We start from the raw sequence: 22,836 nt of genomic DNA, 5'->3' as shown, positions 1-22,836 counted from the left end.
GGGAATTAGAATTTCCTGGAACTCCAACCTGTTCTGAGAAGCCCAATACAAAGCCCTTCAAACATACTCTGTAACCTTGTTAGAAATTGTTCAGAGCAAGTGAAGGAATAATTTCTTCTATTTCTCCAAGGAAATTCTTTTTTGCTCCGAATTGTAGCCAGTCCAGGGGAAAACGTTTGGGAATTTAGATGTAATTTCTTCTACAGTGGCACTGAATTGTTTTTTTAAATGTCAGTACTGTGGCATATAACGTGTATATATATGTTCAAAAGTACAAGAAAGCTCTTACAAATCACATTGTTTGCTTTGTTACAGGTCTGCTGCCTATAATCTTCTATGTGCCTTAACCTGTACCTTTAATTTAAAGATTGAGGGCCAGTTACTGGAAACTTCAGGTCTGTGTATTCCTGCCAACAACACACTATTTATTGTATCTATCAGTAAGACTCTTGCAGCAAACGAGCCACACCTCACCTTGGAGTTCTTGGAGGAGTGTATTTCAGGATTTAGCAAATCCAGTAAGTATCTGCAATGCTGGTTAGTGCCAACCGTGAATTTGAAAAGATTCTAATCTCTAAAAGGATTTCAGATCTAGCTTAGTCAGCTGAGCTTCCTCATGGGCTCTGTTGCTCTCTCCTTTTGCCATGCATCTTTGAAGCTTCTCTCTTGGCCCAGTGTTCTTTGCTCAGCTGGGACAGTAATTGTTTTAGGTGCTCTAGCTGAAAGGAAGAGTTACTTCTGAAGGGAGGCCAGTGCTGGCTGGGTGTGATGAGCAGTGTTGTTGCAGGCATTGAGCTGAAGCACCTGTGCCTGGAGTACATGACCCCCTGGCTGTCCAACCTGGTGCGCTTCTGCAAGCACAACGACGACGCCAAGCGCCAGCGCGTCACCGCCATCCTGGACAAGCTCATCACCATGACCATCAACGAGAAGCAGATGTACCCTTCCATTCAGGCCAAGATATGGGGCAGCCTGGGACAGGTACCCCCTCTGCATCCTCTGTGAACAAACACGTGCTTTCTTGCACTTCAGATCAGGTTTCTTCTTCCCGCGGTCAGCACTTTATAAAGAGTTATACTTTAAAGTGGAAAATGAAATGAAAATAGTGCTAAATTAGAGTTTCTAGTTCTGAATCACCGGTAGTAAAACCTAATGGAATTCAGCTTTGTGCTTCTAAAATTTACATGGGGCTTTTTGCCAAAAGGGTAACGAGTCCCTAAAACGGATGGTTCCGTTTGTGATAGTTGTGCATCTTCAGCTAAAGACATGAATGACTGCTGTTTAAAGGGTGGGTCATGGTGGAAAAGTAAAGTTAATCTGACTCTCTTTCTGTGTCAGATAACAGATCTCCTGGATGTAGTGCTGGACAGTTTCATCAAAACCAGTGCCACGGGGGGCTTGGGCTCCATCAAAGCTGAGGTGATGGCAGACACAGCTGTAGCATTGGCTTCTGGCAATGTCAAACTGGTGTCAAGCAAAGTGAGTTCCCTCTTTGCCTTCTTTTCCTTTTAGAGAATAATTTCAACTTATTTACTAATGTGACACTGAGATGCTTTCTGATACCTCAGGACAGGCAGCAATGCAAAAGCTATGATAAAGCAGATTCCAAGCAGTAGAGTAATTTCAGTGTTAAGTGTTGATGGTTTTTACTGAAATTCTGAGCTGTGCTCCCCGTTTGAGTAGAACAAAATGGTTGCTCTCTTTTCAGGTGATTGGGAGGATGTGTAAAATCATTGACAAGACCTGTCTGTCCCCCACCCCCACGCTGGAGCAGCACCTGATGTGGGATGACATTGCCATTCTGGCTCGGTACATGCTCATGCTCTCCTTCAACAACTCCCTGGACGTGGCTGCACATCTCCCCTACCTCTTCCACGTGGTGACTCTGCTGGTGGCCACGGGGCCCCTTTCCCTCCGAGCTTCCACTCACGGGCTCGTCATCAACATCATTCACTCTCTTTGCACTTGTTCACAGCTTCACTTCAGTGGTGAGCTTTTTTGGATTTTCAATGAAGCTGATTGCTCCTTAATTTGTTTAACAAATATTTGAGTTGTCTTTCTCTTCAAACTATTCTGAGAGTTTGAAAAAAGTGGGTTGTAGTTCAGCATGAATACAAATCAGAATGAGGATATGCTCAACAAGAAATGAGTATGGAATTAAAAAATATCTTACTTGGAGCAGGTGCATAATGTAAATTGTTTGTATAATGGGTTTTAGAAAAAGAGAAGAAAGTACCAGTGATTTTCGGGTAAGGCAAAGGAGAAAATATATCTGTGCCAAAACTGGCTCATGTACATCTTGTGAATGGTTGCATAACATGGTAACAAAAATACCAATTACATAAGAGAATTGTGAAGTTATGGCATTAAAACAGGTATTTTATCTACTGCTGTATTTTAGCAGTCCTAAAATAATTGATATTAGCAATTTGGCACTTCTTAGCCCAGAAGCACAATGTAAAACCAGGCTGAATTTTGTTCAGAAGAAAAGTTCAAAATGTATGTGATCTTGTCTTTTTTTAAGTGTCTGCAATCTCATTTTATGTCTGCACATATCAGCAGGGAGAGTGGTGTGCACACACACACCCAGAGGTGTCTGTGCTCCGATGCACAGGGTGCTGAGCCTCCTGCTCACACAGTGGGTTTGAAGTGCTCTGAAATCATCTGAAAGGTCTGAACTGTGAAGATAGTCAGTGCCAGAGCAGGGCCATCATTTTCTTCTGCTTTAAGTGTATTTCTTCATGTGAGTGCCAGAGCCAAAAGCAGAGTCTGCTGCAGTTTGAACTTGCAGTTCTGTTGGTATTTCAGAGCGGGAACACTCTGGGTTTCCATTTTCTGAATCTCTGTGAGGAGAACACACAGAGCCACATCTTTACACAAGTTCCTCTGCAGAGTCTCTGGAATCCAGTCCTCGTGCCTGGTTTCAGCAGGCAGGGCAGGAGAGCAGAGCTGCTGTGCCTGACTCGGGGCAGTGGCCAAGGGAGCGGTGCTGGAACGGGCACAAGGACCTTGGCTGTGTCCCTGGGGGGAAATGTGGGTTTGAATGTCCCTGGTGTAAATCTCATATGTGCAACTTTATCCAACAGAGGAGACCAAGCAAGTTTTAAGGCTGAGCTTGACTGAGTTCTCTCTGCCCAAGTTTTATTTGCTGTTTGGGATCAGCAAAGTGAAGTCGGCGGCGGTGATCGCCTTCCGCTCCAGCTACCGCGACCGGTCCTTCTCGCCCGGCTCCTACGAGCGCGAGACCTTCGCCCTCACCTCGCTGGAGACGGTCACCGAGGCCCTGCTGGAGATCATGGAGGTGTGTGGGGATGGGGTGAGCCCTGAGGGACAGGCCCTGCAGGAGATCATGGAGTGTGTGGGGATGGGGTGAGCCCTGAGGGACAGGCCCTGCTGGAGATCATGGAGTGTGTGGGGATGGGGTGAGCCCTGAGGGACAGGCCCTGCTGGAGATCATGGAGGTGTGTGGGGATGGGGGACAGGGGTGAGCTCTGAGGGACAGGCCCTGCTGGAGATCATGGAGGTGTGGGGTTGGGGTGAGCCCTGAGGGACAGGCCCTGCTGGAGATCATGGAGGTGTGTGGGGATGGGGGGACAGGGGTGAGCCCTGAGGGACAGGCCCTGCTGGAGATCATGGAGGTGTGGGGATGGGGTGAGCCCTGAGGGACAGGCCCTGCTGGAGATCATGGAGTGTGTGGGGATGGGGTGAGCCCTGAGGGACAGGCCCTGCTGGAGATCATGGAGGTGTGTGGGGATGGGGTGAGCCCTGAGGGACAGGCCATGCTGGAGATCATGGAGTGTGTGGGGATGGGGTGAGCCCTGAGGGACAGGCAGCAAGGGCAGGGGATGTGCCTCCTGCCTGCTGACAGTTAACTGCTGATTTCTGAGAGCCAAACTTCTGCACATTCCCAGTTGTACAAATACATTTTCTCCACGTTCCATCTATTCAAATGATGTAATTCCCTTTAGGCTTGTATGAGGGATATTCCAACGTGCAAGTGGCTGGACCAGTGGACTGAACTAGCTCAAAAGTAAGTCATAGACCTCAAACCCTGAGCCCTCCCTGCCTGTGCAGTACATCCAGAGTTCTCATCTTTTTGTTATGTATATATTTTGTTGTGTATATGTTGTTTATTGCAATGTGCTGTGTTTCTTCACAGGTTTGCATTCCAGTACAACCCCTCCCTGCAGCCCAGAGCACTGGTTGTCTTTGGCTGTATAAGTAAACGAGTGTCACATGGGCAAATAAAACAAATAATCCGAATTCTCAGCAAGGTATACGAGTCTGTCTCTTGTCCTTTGTGACTCTGAAGTAGCTATTTTTAGCTTTATTTTCCCATCAAATATAGAACTTGGCATAATTTTAGGATAATTTTTTTTTCTTGTGTATTCTTGTATAGAACTGATTGGAAATACACTTTCTGTAGGCTAGGCTTCTGAATTTAAATGGATTTGGTGGCTTCTGAATTTAAATTGAATTAGTTCCATCACTGCTGTGATTTCTAGAGTATCAGTAGGTCTCAGTATTGAGTTTAAAATTCCTGACACAGGTAGATCCAGCAGTCAGTATTTGAATAAATGAGAAATTTTCTATTAAGGCATTTACCAGCATGCACATGATGCATAGCTTCCTTTTTCTTAAAGGAAGTGAATGACCTCATGTGTGGTAGGTAAATATAGTAAAGAGCTGATTTATATCAGGAAACTTTGAAGCAGGTGCCTGGCCTGACAATGATGTTCCATCAGTCTAAAGCAGGTTATGTTCCACAGCAGGTGAACAGTGTACTAAATATGTGTCCTTTAAGCATTTCATTAGAGTTTTATAGACACACACTTCATTTGAATAGTGTCTACATGATAAAAGAGCTTTTCTACAGCTCTTACAATCTCCTGCAGCCTGTTAGGGTACATACACATTGTGCAGTCATACATTTATTTCTGCTGTCTAAATCTCCACTTGGAAAAGTTCTTGAGAGTTGGTTTAAAATGAACTCAGGCTTTGTAAGTAATTGAGAAAAACAGTTATTGTGCAGATCTTTGATCTTCTTTTTACAAAGCAAAATGTAATTATGGTTGTATTTTTAATTACTCTTTTTTTTCAAACAGGGACTTGAGAGCTGTTTAAAAGGCCCTGATAATTATAATAGCCAAGTTCTAATAGAAGCCACAGTTATAGCCCTTACCAAGCTGCAGCCTCTTCTTAACAAGGTAAATCACTGCCTTTTAGAATAAACAGAGAATGTGTTTTGTGAATTGTGATTATGGGTACGATCTCAGAAATACAAGTTAAGTGTTGGGGCTTCTGAAGTTCACACTTCACTGTGATTCATGCATGGAAGGAGCACATATGGGAAGTGTGGCAGATTGTGGGACCAGTGCAAAGGCTTGAGAAACGCTGGGAATGTTCTGTTCTGCTCCCTGGAGCGGGGCCCTGGCAGTTGGGCAAAGGCTGTGCCCGTTCTCCCACAAGGCTCCAGTGCAGCCTTCAGCTGTGTGTGCTGCTGCTGCCCTGCACACCAGGGCTGGGGGAATGGCCTCGTGTGGGGCTGCTCCTTCAGCCAGCCAGGGTCACTGCCAGGCTCCTGCCTCAGAGCACACCGGGGGCACAGCAGGCACAAACAGCTCCTGGTGTTGAGTAAAACTTGTTCTGGAAACAGCTCAGGGGACCCAGGATGTGCTGAATGCCAGTTCCTCCTGTGTGTGCTTCTGATTTGGATGAGGAAGTGCTTGGCCAGTCCTGTGTGCAGAGCTGCAGTCCATGTTCAGATGGAGAACCACAGACCCATTTCTGGTCAGGCTGGTACAGGGCAGTGTGGGTCTGACACTGAGCAAGGAAGGGATGGAGGTGAGCAGGAATGGCTTGGGAGGTGCAAACAAGGCTTGACATTAAATTTCTTTCTACTGTTCACCTGTGAAGTGCATTAACAGGTCCATGTGAGCATCTGTTCCCTTGGAATGGATGTGGCTGAGGACAAAACCTGCTACAAGGGGGCCAGACCCTCCCCCCTGTCCCGGTTGTTCCTTCACCTGCAGGAACTGGCTCTAAAGGGCAGTGGTGGCTCTTTCTCTCCCTGCAGGACTCCCCTATGCACAAGGCTCTCTTCTGGGTGGCCATGGCTGTGCTGCAGCTGGATGAGGTGAACCTGTACTCGGCAGGGACAGCCCTGCTGGAGCAGAACCTGCACACCCTGGACAGCCTGCGCGTGTTCAACGACAAGGTGAGCCCACAGCCTGCGCTCGTGGCAGCAGTCAGAGCTGACAGAAAGGGGGAAAACCCCAGCTTTGTCCTTGTGAACACTTGCTAAGCAACTAAACCTGAATTTGCATTAGAAATTGTTTCACTTGGGTGATATCCACAGATAAAGATGTGGAGAGAAGTTGTCATTACTCTGTTGGAAACTGGAACAGAAATATCCAGATGTGATCTGTGAGAAAGTGTTTGATATTTTCCTGTAGCCTCTGAAAGAACTGTTCTGTCACTTAAACAAAAAACCCCAACAAACTTGCCATGTCCTGAGTAACTTCAGCTGAGGTGCTCTTGTATTTTGTTTTTGTGGGTCAGAGCCCAGAAGAAGTGTTCATGGAGATCAGGAGACCACTCGAATGGCACTGCAAGCAGATGGATCATTTTGTTGGGCTAAATTTCAACTCCAACTTTAACTTTGCACTAGTGGGACATCTCCTGAAAGGTAAGAGTGCATACTGCTCTTTGTTTGAGATGGCTCTTACTTCAGGAATAAAAACAAGTCAAGGGATAAAGGGGCCACATTGGGTGATGGATTTTGAGTAACTTGGATTACAGAGTACAGAACTAAACACTCTTGGATTAAAGGACTTTATCAGATTTCCTTTGTATATCTCCTGTGAAGGTCTTTAGTGCTGCTGCTGAAAGTTCTGAACTGTCACAGGGTGCACAGCTTCATTTGCTGCAGTCTTTTACTTCTTCCTCCAAGAATTTCTCTCCCTGTTTGCCTGTGCTCAGGCTCACTGTGTTCTTTAGAAGACTGATTTGTGAGATAACAGATGAAATGTATGCACAGACATTTGAAATTATGCAGTTTTGAGGGGAGGGGTAGAAAGAATTAGTCTTAAATGTGCCATTTCTGGTAGCACTGCGCTCTCTCACCTTTGAGATGGAATGTCTGAGAATGTGCTGGAAAATATTTATAAATGCTTTCAAAATATTAGTGCCTCATGAATATGGATTCAGAAGTTAAAGGCAATCTTTTGTTTCTTAGGGTACAGGCATCCTTCCCCTACCACTGTGGCAAGAACAGTGAGGATTTTGCACACACTCCTTGCTCTGGTTAACAAACACAGGAACTGTGACAAGTTCGAGGTGAACACCCAGAGCGTGGCTTACCTGGCAGGTAATGAACCAAACCTCCTTTCCAGTCTGAGCTGACTGAAAAGGACTGGATTGTCCTGGAATTCCTGCAGGTTCAGATTGTTAAAATTGTACCAGCACAAAGAAAACTTGTAACTGGGGGACAGGAGTGTAGTCAGGGTGGGCACATTGGGAAGGCTTTTTGGGGAATGAGGGCTTTGCCAGCACAGCACATCCTCTACAGCCTTGGGACTTCTTCAGGGAGGCTGGAGGTTTCTTGGTGTAAATACTCCAGTGTATGCCTGACAGCCTTCAAGTTTCCAGTGGTCTGGACATAGAAATTGTTACCATGTGAGGGCAAATTTGTAAATCTTGTCATTGTAACTGGATGGGAAGCACAATTCTTTTTAAATGACCTGCTTTTAATCTGTACATTTCCTAAGGTGTAACTGCAGCTCAGTGGTGTTGATGTAAATGTCCATTGATGCCTGTAAGAAATGCAGAAGGCTGGAACATTGTTTCATTGTTCACTGTGTTCTGCTGTGGAAAGCTTCCCTTGCCTTCCCTTGCCTGTCTGTGTTTGCAGCCCTGCTGACGGTGTCGGAGGAGGTGCGGAGCCGCTGCAGCCTCAAGCACAGGAAGTCTCTCTTGCTGACAGACGTCTCGATGGAAAACGTTCCCATGGATACATACCCCATCCATCACAGTGACACTAGCTATAGGTTGGCTGTCTCACCTCTACATCAGTTAGCCACATTGCAAAGCCTGGTTCCGTTAGTGAGTGAGCTGTGCCCCCCTGACAGCGCTGACTCCGTGGGCTGTAGTGGCTCCTGAGCAATTTGCTCCTTACACTGGGGTCAGGAGTCAGAAATTTGCACGTGCAATTCATACAGATTTAATTTTCAGAGCTTAACTGCTCTGGAGGCTGTTAAACCTTTTGCTAAAATCTTTCTACAAGACCTGATTTAATCGCATTTATATTTTAGAGGAACATTTTGTTTGTCCTTTTAAGAGCTCCAGGGCATGGAGCTGTCTGTGCCCCTGGGAAACCTTGACACCTTGTTACAGCCTGTGTGCAGCCAGAGAGATCAGCCAGGAAATCAACTGGAAGTGCCAAGGAGGGCCTGTATCCTCAACAGGGAGCACTTCACTCATGATCTCTCTTTTTAGCATTGAGGTTGGAGTGGCTGATTACTAAATATATTTCATCTTGCCCCGTAGGCTGATTTGCTTGTGTTCTTTTCATGGCTTTATTTTTTATCCCTTCAGCATCACATTCACATCAGATTGTTTGTTTTCAGTAGCTCAGACATCTTTGCAAGCAAAGTAATTGCTATTTGTTATTATGTCTTTTGGGGAAATTAACCAGTAGGAAAGATGGGTTTAAGAATGGATAGTTTGGCTGCTTGAAAAACCTCTGCCTAAATAGCATAGTTTTAAGATTTTCTTAATTGAATTTCTCTGCACTTTCAGGACACTAAAGGAACACCAGCCCTGGTCATCCCCCAAGGGGTCAGACAGACACCTGGCTGCCAGTTACCCAACTGTGGGACAGATCAGCCCTCGCACCCGGAAATCCATGAGCTTGGACATGGGGCAGCCTTCACAAGCCAACACTAAAAAGCTTCTAGGTTATTAACATAACTCATTTATTGATCTGTCTGCAGAATACCCTGGGAAGCGTTACTGGAGAAAAAATGTTCTTGTATTAGTTCTGGCTTTAAGGGCTTATTCCTGATTGAGAGGAATAAATGCAGTTTCTGCAAAATGCAAATTTCAGGGCACTGGACAGTTAAAGAGGACTCAGTTCTTTTGGCCATGAGGGGGGGAGCAAGAGCAATGCTCAAGATGTGCATGCTGAAGTGGAGAAACAAGATATTCCAGATCCTGAAGGTGCCTAGTGGCAGATTTGTGCTCTCAGCCCTTTCCAGCAAACCCAGGAAGTGGATTTTTAGCTGCTCCATTGAGTGCTCTGGTTGGGGCTGGAGGAGGTGGCCCCAGAACATGGTAGATGTGTGTAAACAATCTGATTTGTACTCATGGCTTCTCAGTGCATCATGTTTACAACAAACTCATGTATCAGGGGAACAAGCTGAGTTGCTTTGCAGAACTTGTGGAAGCCCTTTGGCATTACACAGGTGGAAGAACAGGGGCATTTCCTTCATTCCAGCCCTTTCCTGCTTCCTTTTCAGTAACCATGTCCTGGCATGTGTATTCTGTGTGGGGGCCAGGAGTCCATGGCATGCCCCCCTGACTAACTGCATGCTCCCTCCTGTGTATTGTGAAGCACTCTGGAAGCTGTGATGGAGAGCGGCATGGTGTGATCGTATTTTCTGTCCCATCCCTGAAAACAGTGCAAAGGGCCACAGATTCCTGTCAACACATGGTAGATCGGGGAGTAGCTTGGCCAGAAAATCAGAAGACGTTGGAGTATGGATTTAGGTTTAATGTTTTTAATTACTTGATAAATTGTTTTTAGGTACAAGGAAAAGTTTTGACCATTTGATATCGGACACAAAGGCTCCTAAAAGGCAAGACATGGAATCTGGAATCACAACGCCTCCCAAAATGAGGAGAGTAGCCGAAAATGATTATGAAATGGGTGAGACACAGGACTAACATTTTAAGAACAATACTAATTGTAAACGCTTTGTATATCTATACAAAGGACTATTTCTAAATTCAGTGTTTACTTACCAAGGTTACTCCAAGGTAAGGGAGAAGCACTTTCTTAGCAACGGCTTCTGCAGGGTGCAGCCTTCATATCTCGGCAGCTGCACTGGAGCTGCTCAGTTTACAGGTGCAGAATCAGGGGCAGCTCTAAAAGACTGCATGTAGGAGTGCAATGAAATAAATAGCATTTGGCCTTCTATAAGTTAATAAGCCCCAGCTGCAAATTCCTGCAGGAGATGGAACGTGAGCTGATGCCTGGAATGCCTCTCTTCATCTTCTCCCCCATCTGCTTCCTGTGCCCTCACCCCCAATTGCAATGCAAGACCAGGGTTCTTCTCTCGTATCTGCCTGACCCTAAATTTGGTACTTACACCCCTGGGCCTGTATTTCACTGAAGAGGAAATTGGGGGTTTTGTTTGCCATCTGATAACACATCCCATGTAGTGGTCCCGTGCTGCTGCACTACGGCGCAGTCGTTGCTTTGACCTTTGTGATGAGGCCGGTGAGCTCTGAGGTTTGCACATGACTGACTCCGGTGTGCAGAACCTGATTCTGTCTTGCTCTGGGTTTATTGTGCTCTGGATGAGTTGCTCTTTTTTATCTGGCAGAAACCCAGAGAATATCACCACAGCAGCACCCACACCTCCGGAAAGTTTCCGTTTCCGAGTCAAACGTCCTCCTGGATGAAGAAGTTCTGACTGACCCAAAAATTCAAGCACTGCTGCTTACAGTTCTTGTAAGCTTTCTTCTGTGTGTTGTCTGCTATTTTCTGATGCCCTTTTAACTCCTAGAACATGTTCCTTGGAGTTTTTCCTGCTGAGCTTATGACAAACTATTTTGTATAACAAAAGGTTATTAATACATTATAGTTTAAAAGAAATGAACATTATTGGAATCCCAGGATGATTCCGTTTAAAAGTCATTAACCAGTAAGAGGTGCAGTCTGATAGCACTGCAGTTTCCACTCCAGCTACAATTCAGAAAGACTCAGTTGTGTAAAAAACTGATGAGATACATTTATTGGCAAAAGACAAATTGTTGCCAGCTAGTTCTGTTGTTTCTCAACAGAGACATAAATCAATCTTTTCTAGCACTGCTTTCTGGTAGTCAGAAGTCTTAAACCCTTTAAGCAAAGGCTGTAACCACCCAGGTGCACTAACAGCTCCTTCCCTGCCAGGCCACCCTGGTGAAATACACCACGGACGAGTTCGACCAGCGCATCCTCTACGAGTATTTAGCAGAAGCCAGCGTTGTCTTCCCAAAGGTCTTTCCTGTTGTGTGAGTACTGAAGTTCTGCTTACAATAACTCTGTGCCTGGCTCTTCTTTAGAGGTCTCTGGTCCAGGACAAGCACCTACAAGGCACTGGCTTGTGTGGAGGTTACAGGCTGCAGTCTGTCCATGCTGGTTGATTTTAATTTGTACCCCAGGTGTTTCAAATCTGATTTAAAGCCTAGTGCAAGTGCTCTTTGGGTGTTTCTTTAGACACCTGTTGTAGTTTTGCTGGAGTGAATATGTGTAAAGGAAACCCAGCTGTCAGGAGTTAAAGGGAGAGGTGTTCACAAACTGACCTGAGCACATCATTAGAGTTCTCATGGAACAGAGCTAGGAATTGTGTTCTGAAATCACTGCTGGGGCAAAAATCCCACCTGAGCTGCTGGTTGCTGAAGTCAGTTGGGAACTGCAGGTTTATTTTATTTAATGACCAAAAACTAAGCCACTTTTCCTTTCTTCAGGCATAATTTATTGGATTCCAAGATCAATACCCTTTTATCGCTGTGCCAGGACCCAAACTTGTTGAATCCAATTCATGGGATTGTGCAGAGTGTTGTCTATCATGAGGAGTCCCCACCCCAATACCAAACGTCCTATCTACAGAGTAAATATTTTTCCTTTTTTAAAAAAATAGTGCTGTACTGGGAGCACTCTCTGTTCTCTGTCAAGTGAGAGCTGGGCTTTCATGGTGGTGTTCCATTTGTTGTTGCAGGTTTTGGATTTAATGGGCTGTGGAGGTTTGCTGGCCCCTTCTCCAAGGTAAGAGCTCTGTGGGGTCTGGGCTCTTTGGCCTTTCTGGGCACGTTGGTGCTGCAGCAAAGATGCTCATAAGGGGCATCATTCTCATCTGAGTGAGCAGAGAGCATCAGGGGCACCTCCAGGGCTAAAACTAGCCCTGGGCCTGCAGCAGGTGCTGTGATACATAAGTTACCAAAGTGGGGTAAAAGCAGCCAGGTGTGTGAGTGCAGCTTTTCCTGCTCCCAGGGTCAGTTCATTCCATGTCTCTGACAGGGTAGGGGTTAATTTGGTAAGAGATGATTCCAGGAGGCTAAATTTTGTGTTGGAGCAGAGCCAGTGGAGCACTGCCTGTGTGTCCAGCCATCCCAAGGGAGGTGGCCCAGCTGTGGGGCTGGGGCAGGGGCTCTGCAGCCCCTTTTCCTGCCCTGGGCTCCCACACACTGAGATCACACTGACACCTGGCCTGCAGTGTGTACATTTAGATTGGTCTGGACAAGGCCACAAATGAGTTTTTACAGATAGGTCAAATGCTCTTGAAAATTTGCAGGCAAAACAGTGGGACTTGAGAGGGAGCTCTGGAGCAAAGCTCAAACTGACAGCAAAGTACAAAGGAAAGAACAATCTTTTTTTCCCCCATCTCCCACAGCAAACCCAAATCCCAGACTATGCTGAGCTCATAGTGAAGTTCCTTGATGCCTTGATTGACACGTATTTGCCTGGAATTGATGAGGAGACCAGTGAAGAATCTCTCCTGACGCCCACCTCTCCGTATCCTCCCGCGGTGCAGAGCCAGCTCAGCATCACTGCAAACCTCAACCTCTCCAACTCCATGACCTCACTTGCCACTTCCCAGCACTCCCCAGGTCAGTGCCTGTCCTGGTACCAGCTGGGTGGGGGAAGTGGGGGAATTTCCTGCTCTAGGAGCCTCGTTGGATCTTTGGATGCGTTTATGTGTCAGACTTTGGGGCATTGTGGAGTCAAACGAATATTCAGTTGTTCCTGAGCTGTGATTCAGATCCTGGATTTTATCCAGCACAAAAATTGTCTCCCAGGTCACTCCATGTGAAGGGAAGAGAATGAAAGGCATCAGAACAGCAGCACCTATATGTGGAACATGTGCCCTGCAGGGGATCCCTGGCTCTCAGGCACTGGGATGGTTTGTTCAGGGTTCAGAGGGGCAGCAGAAGTAAGGCAGGGCTGTTGGATTATTGGGAACAGGGGTTTCTTTGGGAACATACCTTGCTGTCCGTGTGGAAGGACATTCTGGGCAGCATCTTTCCATTTGGAACACAGCATTGGTGGCAGCTCCAGCAGTTCATTTCCAAGGATGAGGTGATGGTGCAGGATTGGGCTCTCTGCAAGGGAAAGAAGCATTTTGCTCTGTAAATGTCCTCCTTCCTTCTGCCCCACTTTCCATTCCCTCTTCCTTTACAAGCTGAGAGGAAGGAATTAATCCAGCTCGTCAAACGTTCCTTCCAAGTGCTGTGCAAACAGATGGCTTTTGTCAAAGGCTGGTTAGGAGTCTCCACAAACAGAGTTGGGAACTAGGGAGCTCGTTCAGGTTAATAGTGAGTCTGAAACAACACACTGCTGGCACTCTGAGCACTGTTTGCTTGGAAGTTAAATTTAAAACACCAGTGTGAAGGCCACGTGTTCAGCAGCACTCAGTTAAAAGAAATATTTTCAGCCAAGTGAGTTTTTTTATTATGGCTACAAATACTAAGTTGCAGATACATGAAAATTTCATTTCTTGCATCTGGAAACAACTATGCAGGATCATTGTTTATAAATGTTTTGTCTGTCATCATCTCTGTTCCTTTCCCTCCACTTCCCAGTCTCATGGACATTATTCACTTATGTTTATTTCTTTCATTCTGTGTCTGTGAAGCTTCTCTGCCTTGCTCTAAGTCTGCAGTTTTCATGCAGCTGCCTCATCCAGGTACTCTCTTCTTTCATCATATTTGCACGAAATGCTGCTTGAGCTGCGTTAGGGCCGGGCTGTGGCATGAGGAGCAGTTTCTGACACGGGAATGGCTTCAGCAAGTGCTAAGCTGGTGCATTTCTTGGGGGATGCCACTAATACCCAGTGGTAGAGCAGACAAAGTCACCCACGGCCTTGGGAATAAACCTGGTAACAAGAGGGGTGCTTAATATGGCAATCACTCGGCTGCACGTGTGAAATGAACTGTTTGGTGTGAGCTCCTTAGATTGGCCAGGACTCAGCTCTGACTGCAGGGACACACGGGCAGACAGACACGAGTTTGGACTAAACTGCAGCAGACGGTGGGGCAGTAAATCAGGAGCTGCACCCTTCTGCATTTCTGCTTTGTCTGGAGAAGTAAGAGAAAGCTGCAGAAGAGGGTTTTTTGCTCATGCCTATGGATTGTCCCTGTCCTCAGCATAGTTTGGGAGTTTTGTGCTGCCACCCACACAAGGAGAGGAAGGTGCAGCCTCTGGCTGGAGCCCTCACATTGTCCCTGTGCTGAGTGTGGAAGGTGTTCTTTGTTCTCACTAATGCCAACACCAATTAATTTCTTGCACATAATTGTGGATATGTCACTTAAAACAACAGAACATTGTTCTAACCTTTCTATTTGCTGTCAGACATCCTAATTTTTGCTGCTGATTGTAGTTGTATCCTCTTGCATAAAACCACCCGTGCTGCTCTTCATTGCTGGTGCCGCAGCTGTGCCATGGGTGTGAGGTGTTGGTGAGCACTCACCAGACAGACTCAGTGTGGCAGCTGCATGGAGAGGCTGTGCAGGGGTTAACTCACTGCAGAGTCAGCATAAAGAGCAGCAATTGCTCAGGAGCAGGTCTGCACCTAGCCCAGTTCTGGGCTCTTGGGTGTGCAGTGACAGTGCCCAAAGCCACTGCTGAGGGCTCTAACGCTGGCATTGGGTGGTGGTGTTGTGTCAGCGTGGGGTCTTCACTAAAACACTGCAGTTTCGAGGTTCGTTTGATGGGAGACTTTTAGCAAAGCATAACAGAGTTTTGCTCTGAAGGACAAGGTCCTGCAGAGGACATGCAAAGCTTCTCAGAAGGTCTAAGTTGGTGGGTACAAACTTGTCTGGTGCCATTCTCATCGTGAGCCCCACAAGCCTCTTCCTGCCACTGGTGGGGCTGAACTCAGCACAGTTTCCATGAAGAGTCCCAGCCTCAGTTTCTCTGTGCCTGTGTCCTTTCAAGACCCTCCTTTGGAAACTGGTTCTTTACTCATTAAGGGTCAGTTTGGTGGTTTGTTTTGTGTTTTCCTCCTTCCTTCACTTAAGCAGACTTGTTTCCAGCAGGACAGCCAAGTTTTCTTGGTTCTACTCTCCCTTTGCCCTCTGCGGGCCCCACAGGCTGGAGGGCAGGAGCGAGCGGCTCTGCAGCCCTCACCTGCCACAAATCCTGTTTGGTTCTTTTTAAACTCGTCCCGGCGGTGGCGGGCGGGGTGGCGGGCGGAGCTCGGCGGGGTCGGGCCTTCAGGGGGACCCACCCCTCCGGGATCCGGGCGGCTCGGGGGCGGCCGCCGGCGGGGCTCAGCGCGGCGCTCGTGTCTCCGCAGGGATCGACAAGGAGAACGTGGAGCTCTCGCCCACCGCCGGCCACGCCAACAGCGGCAGGATGCGCCACGGCTCCGCCAGCCAAGTGCAGAAGCAGCGAAGCGCCGGCAGCTTCAAGCGTCACAGCATCAAAAAGATCGTGTGATTGTCGCTTTTTAATTTTATTTCTTATTTTTGGACCCGACTGACACGCGCGGCCCCTCGCGAAGGGCCCTCCACCGGGTGTGATGCTGCACTTGACCTGTACAGTTCCCATCCAGCCGCGTTGCCAGATGATCAACTCCTGACCCACTGCCTGAGTTAACGCCTTCCTTCATCCCCCTGCTGGGCTCCAGCCGTGCTCAGAGCCACGCGTGTGCCCCGGGCGAGGCTGGAGTTCTGTAGCGCTGCAGAGCCGCGTCCTGTTCGAATCCAAAGCCATTCCCCAGCCCTGCCATGTCTGCTCTGGCCTCAGGTGTTCCTGCTAAGGGAAGTGTTGATCCCTAACCCTGTTTGCACGCCTCAAGGTAGTAGTGGCTTCCTGAGCCAGGGAAGTTTCTCTAACCCTGGTTTTAATCCAAACCTATAAGATTTTAGCTGTGTACTTTTTTTTTACCACACTGAGAAGTTCATGATAGCTGCAGTACAAGGAGCTAACAGAAGTGGTGGATTAGGTTAAATTTCTGGTAATTAGCAATAAAAGGGAGAGGAAAAGGAGGCTGCAGGAGTCCCTCATTCCCAGACCAAGCTTCACACACTTGGACTGTACATGGACCAGACTGGACAAACTGGCTTTTTTCCCAAAGGTGGTTTTTCTTTGGTTGGTTGGTTGGTTGGTTTTGGGTTTTTTTTTTTTGGCTGTACTTTGCCTTCCCTGAGGAAGTTGTACAGGGAAAATCCCTGGGAACTGAGCCTCAAGCTGTCATTGTAGCACCTGCTTTAGTTCTGCCCTTCCCAACAATGTGCACCTTCAAGAGCTCCTGGCAGAGTATCCAGTGGGGAATGGAGGGAAGATGGGATGGATTCATTCCCGGCTCTGGGGGATAGTGTGTGGCAGAGCTGCCCCTGTGCTGCCCGAGCAGGGACAGAAACAGCCACATCTGCTCAAGGTACATGAATTTGAATTAACTGACACTGTGTCCGATGCCAGGGAGGTCTGGTGGAGGCGCAGTCCCCTCCCGGGCTGGGTCCAGGGCTCCTGCGGGGGGCGCACACAAACCTGAGGCTGCCGGGGCGGGGCTGCTCCCGCTGCGGGTGCCAGCGCCCCGCGGGGTTCTGAGTCGGGGCGAGCTGGGGTCCAGGCAGGGGCTGCGTCCCTGGGGGCTCACTCAGCTCCTGCTCAGAAACAGATCCCTCTGCTGGGGTAGGAATTAACAATCCTTCAGTGGCTTTAAAGGAAGAAAAAGTATATCCATTAGGTAAAAGCCAGTCCTCCAGTGCAATCGTTAGTGGCTTTCAGTAAATCAAACTCCACAGCTAAATTATTAGAGAATGGTACAATTAAGGGTTCCAGTTTATTGCTATAGCACATAATTCCCATGTATCCACACAGTAACAATGTAACATTTATGTAAATAAAAATACCTTTATTGTATTGATTCATAAAATAACAATTTCTTTAATTTGTTTACATTCCTGGAAAAACTATGAACACAAACTTCATATGCAAGTAGTTTGCCAAAACAAGAGGAAAACTTAGAATTAGCAGTCATGGAATAAACAGGCTAGAAAGATGAGCTGGTGCAATTAACCAAATCCCCTCACTCGGGTGGTGCAGGCGCCAGGGCAGGAATGGGTGACACAGAGTGGGGTCTGAGCAGGGCCGTGAGGCTGAGCTGGGCTCAGAGACAGAGCAGGGGCTCAGGCCTTGAGTTTGGGGTCTCCAAGTTAGAAACCATTGTCATCTCACACCTCAGATTGTGAGGAGCCACCCCTGGTGTCACTGGGGTTTGCACTGGGTTGTGCCCAGTCGAGCTGGTTCCAGCCCTTCCCGTTTTGCTGAGGACAAGGAATTGTAGAAGCCAGAGGATTTGTATGTAGGAGGAAAACAGCCTCTTGTAAAGGTGGTGTGCTGTTTCAGTTGTTTCTCATATGAGCAGGTCTCCTGCAAACAGGAACAGTAATTCCAGAGGAACTGCCCGACTGATTCTGTTTGGGCAGAGAGCAAGCCCTTCACTGTTCTGCATCGCTCATGTCAGAAGTGTCCCTCCATCAGAACTGCTGTGTTCTCTGCAGCACAGAGATGTGGGAGCAGAGGGGACAGGGATGAAAGTCACCTTCCCTGTGAGAATTACTCCAGGCTCTCAGTCCCAGCTGGAAAAAATGGTCTCTTCATAAAGTCAGTGAACAAAACTGAATTTCATCTTTCCTGGAAGGAGTTGGTTGGAGTTTTCCCTGTGTGAGAGGTTCAGTGAGAGGGTCTGGACTCTGGCAGAGCAGAGGTATCAGACACCTGCGTCAGGTAACGGGTGAATTGAGGTGTAAGGACTGCTGATGGCCAAGGTTGAATTTGGGATCGTGTGTGCCCTGATAGACAGGAATGTTGTCTCCTAGTACTGGTGCTTGGGAAGCTTGTGCTTGGCTCCCAGGGAACCATGGCCTTTGTGTACTAATTAAACTCCCATCAGTAATTAGTTGTTGAGTGCCTTACTGTCACTACATTGCTCTCCCGCTCCCTCCAGCAGCCACTGCTGGGATTTGCCTCTTTTTCTTTCTCACATCGTCCTTCCTTTGTTCTTTCCCTGTTTGAGCATTCTCCATCCCATTCCATCCCTGGGAGCTCTGCTCCCATCCCGGGCTGCTCTGTCCTTTCTCCACCTGTTGCTCTGTTCTCTGGTGCCCAGCAGGTTGGTACTGGTGACAGTGTGGGTGTGAGCCCTGACCTGACACGCAGAAGCCCCATCCCAGGGTCCCCAGTGCCACTGCACTCCAGGCAACCCGCGGGCCACTGGCAGTGGCTGCTGCTCCAGGCTCTGCTGCAGGGCTGGAGCTGCAGCCCCAGAGTCCCTGTGCTCTGACAGTGAAAACTTAAAATTCAGAAAAATCCGATTGGAACACGTGGACCATGCAACGCCCTCCCGGGGAGCGTGTGACCCCCCGGCGCAGAGCCCGTTCCCTGCCCCCACTGACCACAGCTCAGTACTGTAAAGACAATGAACATTCTGTTTGTGTTTGTATTTTCCCTGACTTAAAGATAACTCAGTAGTATTTGAATAGTGCATAACCTACCTGTAATGATGCCGACATTTCTGCTTTCCCTGCATGAGGTTTCCCAGGACAGGGAACATTTCACTGAGTCTCGAGGGCTGAGCCCCTGGCGCATGCCAGGGCTGGCTCTGACCTGACCCGGGTTCTAGGTTTTAGGGCTTTTTGTTTCATTCTAAGGTTAATTTTTTCCAAAGTCACAAAGCACGTCCTATTGTTATGCAACAAACCACAGACAGTCACTCAGAGTGTTGGTCCCACCTTTTTTTTTATGCAGTATATTCACCTGTAAATAGGTTTTGTGTAAAATTTGACAGAAAAGTATATTTACTACACTGTAAATACATGTGACAATATATTGTATTATTTTGCTTTTTTTGTAAAGCAGTTAGTTGCTGTATATGTATAACATACAAATTTGATTATTCTAGTGTTAGTAACTGTTAACTACTCCTCCCCCTGCTGGTGCATTCCATCATTTAAACCAGAAGCTGTGTCCGACACACTCACCCCGTGTGTGATCTCACTGCTTCCACCCGGCCTCGGCTTCCCAAGGGTTTCCATGACGCCAGTCCTGGTCGTGCTGTCAAAGCCAGGCTGTGAGCCTGCAGAGCCCGCTGGTCCCAGGCTGGTGGGAGCTGTGGGTCAGAATGGTGGAAACCTGGTTTCAGATAATTATTGTTCACCCCATTCTCCCCTCATGTATGTACTTCCCCCTTTTTTTTGAAGTAAAATGTAAATTCAACCTGCTCCCAGTTGTTCGAAGGTCATTCCGGGGCTGCAGGGTGAAGGTGGTGGATGCTGATGTCCTCTCTCTGTTGGAACAAGTTTGGGTAGGTTCTTTGGGGCTGAACCAAGGGATCCAGCCCAGTTACAGAGCCCAACACCCCACTTTTTCTGGGGAAATTAAGATTCCAGTTAAAATTGAGTGTCTGGGGTTTGTCTTCCCAGACTGGTGCTGCTCTGGGTGTGGGATCCTGCACAGATCTGAGATTGCCTGCGGTGACTGACTAAGAAGAAAGCCCATTGTCATGAATTTCATGTCACTTCAATAAGATTATCATAACTGAATAATAAATCAGAATATTTCTTTTTAAAATGTAAATTTAATATTGTAATAAAACAGCTGCTTGGTCTTTAAAGAACAATTCAGTATAATTTGTCTATTTGAGCTTTCTTTGCCTAGAAGCTTGAGGTTTCAGCTGTCAGGCAACTTCTCTGACAAATGATTAATCACTTCTATTTTTCTTTTAGGGGGATACATTACTTCCCCATTAAAAGTGTATAAGTACTTATATTCTGACTTTGTGAATCGTGAAAGGATGTAAAGACACATTAAAGTGTGACTGCATTGACTTCTTCTGAGACATCTTCTTGTTCCTGCATGGTGAACAGACAGACCTGCAACACCTGGACAAGTGATTCCTGTTGTGCTCCTGCTGCCAGCTGGGGCTGCACGAGTGGAAGAGCAGCAGTGTGTGAATTGTTAAATTTCATTTTCTTTACTTCAGAGGAAATGTTCCTTAGTTCTGAGTTGGACCTGGAGTGGGATCCAGGCAGGAGCCAGCTCCTGAGCAGCACCTGCTCAATCACTGCTGTTAAAAACATTCCTGAAGTTCCTCTTTTGGACAGTGGAGCCTCCCTGCTACTTGAGATCACAAATACACTGTAGCCACAGGGAAGGAATGAGTTTTATTTTAGTTATGTATGCAGTTGGAAAAACTGTATTTAGGGGAAAATTGCACTGTTGGAGCAGGCAATTCTGTCTAAGGAAATAGCTTCAAAATCCCTGCCCAGCTGATGCTGCTGAAATATTTTACAAAGGAAAATAATAAAGTAAAAATGCAGAACTTACTTGGGGAATGCATTCTGTTCTGGAGGTGAGAACTGCACAAGGAGGCAAAGAAAGTTGTTGATGGCTGAGCCCAGGACGGCTCAGAGCTGTTGGGGAAGGTGCCCCAGCACTGTCCCAGGTGATACCTGTTCCCTTAGGTCCTCTCACAGGACTGGATTCTGCGTGGTCACTTACACCATTCCAGATGTGTGTCTGTCCTCCCCTTGGGCCCCTCTGAGGACAGGGGACAGAACACCTGACCTCAGACAGCTCTAAGTGATGGATGAGCCACCTGTGTGGCAGAAGTGGGGGCCAAGCTCCTGCAGCTGTGCAGCACTGGGCCCCTCTCAGAGCAGGGAAGTGCCTGTCCCACTGCCTGAGTTACCATTCTCAGGTGTGAATCCTCTGTGCCTTGCAACAGGGGCTCTTCAGTTGGCTGCTCCTCTGGTTAACAAGCTCTCAAATGAAAATCACTCCTAGGCTTGTGTGGGAGGAAAGGGTACAAAAACAACTCTCATGATGTGACTTGTTCAAATAAGTATGGGTTTGTTCTTCAAAGGAATCATGAAAAACCTCTGATGACAGGATCTTTTGGGATATTTAAATAAGAGTGCTATAAATAGCCAGGAGGAACTATATGCTCAAGAAAATCCCCCTGAACTATTAAGTAGTATTTTAGGGGTTTTTTTCTCATAGCATACTGTCCTTCAGACAAACTGGAAATATCTGTTCTGCTGCTTCCACCCCCAGTTAGGTACTGGGAGAGCAAGGTCTGCCCAGGAGAGCTGGCTGTGCAGCAAGACACGGTGCAAATGCTGAAGAGCTGCTCGTCCAGCCCTCCTCCTCCTCCTCCTCCTCGGGCTGTGAGGACACGGGGAACGACAGCGCAGCAGGTTTCAGCAGTGCTGGTCCCTGTGTGTGTCTGCCACAGGCTGTGGCTGTGACCTTGACAAAGCCCTGCTGATTGACCACCAGGCACTGCAAACGCTGGGATTGCCCAATGCGAACAGCCCAGGGCGGCTGTGGGCTGGGAATTCTTCATGGACAAACTTCTGAGAGCTTCAGATCAGGGACATCAAAAGGGCAAAGTCTCAACACCGATGGATTTTTCCGCTTCATGTGTGACACAATTTGGGGTTTTTAAGTGGGTATTTAGTATTAATTCCTGATTGCTCTGAACAAAATTACAGAGGCAAATCAGGAACTTTTCACAGAAGAATACTTGAACAAATCAGTGATTTAGGAAGGGCAATCCTGCCCATGACTGTGGTTTCTCCAAGTTACTCATTTACACTCTCACATACCGACTGCCTGCTGCAGGCATGTGTCAATAAGCAACGGGCAGGTTTGAAAAGCATTGAATATTTCCCAGTCTCTTCCAAGTGCCTTGTCCAGGGCTGTCCTGGAATCATAGTCACACAGCCCACTGAGTGTGGCAGTGCCAGCCATGCTTCTCTACTATGTATTCCCTCAAAACCTCAGAGCTTCCTTGGGACAGAGAAATCAGCCACACAAGGATCTTCTGCCAGAATGCCAAAAGCCCTGGGGAGAAATGTCACAAGTCCTACACAATAAAATGAAAAGTCTATATTAATTCCAACTTGGTGCTGCTGCAGCTGAGCAATAACTTTACCTGAACACAGATTTGCATTTCTCATTCTAGTTCAGCCTTGCAGCTCCAATCCATTGCTGTAGCTTCTGGCTAGTATTTGCTCACTAATGTGTCACCACCAGCCAAACGTTCGTGTAAAACTCTGTCTAAAGCTCAGATTCACCTGCTTGCGTGTGTGGCTGTGTTAGCAGGCAACGAGGTGCTTTGGCTCTGGGGCCGAGCTCGAAGGTCCCAGCAGAACGCAGAGGCGGGCAGGTGGAGGGTGCTGTGGCGGCCTTGAGCAGCGGTGACAGGAGCCATTCCCAGCGACTTGTGGAGGTGCCCAGGGCCCGACCGGGGCACCCGGCAGAAACCCCAGGGCCAGGCAGGGAGCGGGGCTACGGGGACCCGCGAGGCTGTGGGAAACAAACTCCCATCAGTGCAGGGGTCGGGAAAGGCCCGGGATGAGAGACATGGCGGGAGTGGGCCGGGCTGGGCCTCGGCCGACCCACAGGGCCTGTCTGCACCCGACCCGGGGGAGAACGAGGAGGGGAGGAAGGCGGCGCGTCGGAACTGTCTCCGAGCCTCGGCCCCAGGAGCACTCCCGGCCGGGCCGGGCCCGCCCCGCAGCCGCCCCAGGAACGATCGCGGACCGAGGCCGGCGCCGCCG

The 22,836-nt window shown here is 47.9% G+C and overlaps 1 protein-coding gene across 2 annotated transcripts in view; it reads left to right on the top strand.

Moving 5' to 3' along the window:
* Positions 1 to 19,491, top strand: part of NF1 (neurofibromin 1) — a 73,053-nt gene extending 53,562 nt beyond the window's left edge. For both annotated transcript variants that reach the window (XM_059865853.1, XM_059865852.1), the window contains 20 exons: positions 316 to 518; positions 788 to 981; positions 1,339 to 1,479; positions 1,709 to 1,988; positions 3,087 to 3,301; positions 3,969 to 4,030; positions 4,160 to 4,274; positions 5,106 to 5,207; positions 6,077 to 6,217; positions 6,562 to 6,688; positions 7,238 to 7,369; positions 7,913 to 8,048; positions 8,800 to 8,957; positions 9,806 to 9,928; positions 10,608 to 10,735; positions 11,177 to 11,277; positions 11,734 to 11,876; positions 11,985 to 12,031; positions 12,657 to 12,873; positions 15,561 to 19,491. In XM_059865853.1, coding sequence (XP_059721836.1) covers positions 316 to 518; positions 788 to 981; positions 1,339 to 1,479; positions 1,709 to 1,988; positions 3,087 to 3,301; positions 3,969 to 4,030; positions 4,160 to 4,274; positions 5,106 to 5,207; positions 6,077 to 6,217; positions 6,562 to 6,688; positions 7,238 to 7,369; positions 7,913 to 8,048; positions 8,800 to 8,957; positions 9,806 to 9,928; positions 10,608 to 10,735; positions 11,177 to 11,277; positions 11,734 to 11,876; positions 11,985 to 12,031; positions 12,657 to 12,873; positions 15,561 to 15,703 — 2,908 coding nt within the window. In that variant the 3' untranslated portion in view covers positions 15,704 to 19,491. The remainder of the gene's footprint in view (positions 1 to 315; positions 519 to 787; positions 982 to 1,338; positions 1,480 to 1,708; positions 1,989 to 3,086; positions 3,302 to 3,968; positions 4,031 to 4,159; positions 4,275 to 5,105; positions 5,208 to 6,076; positions 6,218 to 6,561; positions 6,689 to 7,237; positions 7,370 to 7,912; positions 8,049 to 8,799; positions 8,958 to 9,805; positions 9,929 to 10,607; positions 10,736 to 11,176; positions 11,278 to 11,733; positions 11,877 to 11,984; positions 12,032 to 12,656; positions 12,874 to 15,560) is intronic.
* Positions 19,492 to 22,836: the final 3,345 nt, after the last annotated feature.

The sequence above is a fragment of the Haemorhous mexicanus genome, chromosome 22 (genome assembly GCF_027477595.1).
Source record: "Haemorhous mexicanus isolate bHaeMex1 chromosome 22, bHaeMex1.pri, whole genome shotgun sequence".
NCBI classification, from domain to species: domain Eukaryota; kingdom Metazoa; phylum Chordata; class Aves; order Passeriformes; family Fringillidae; genus Haemorhous; species Haemorhous mexicanus.
This window is presented reverse-complemented; position numbering and strand designations above follow the sequence as displayed.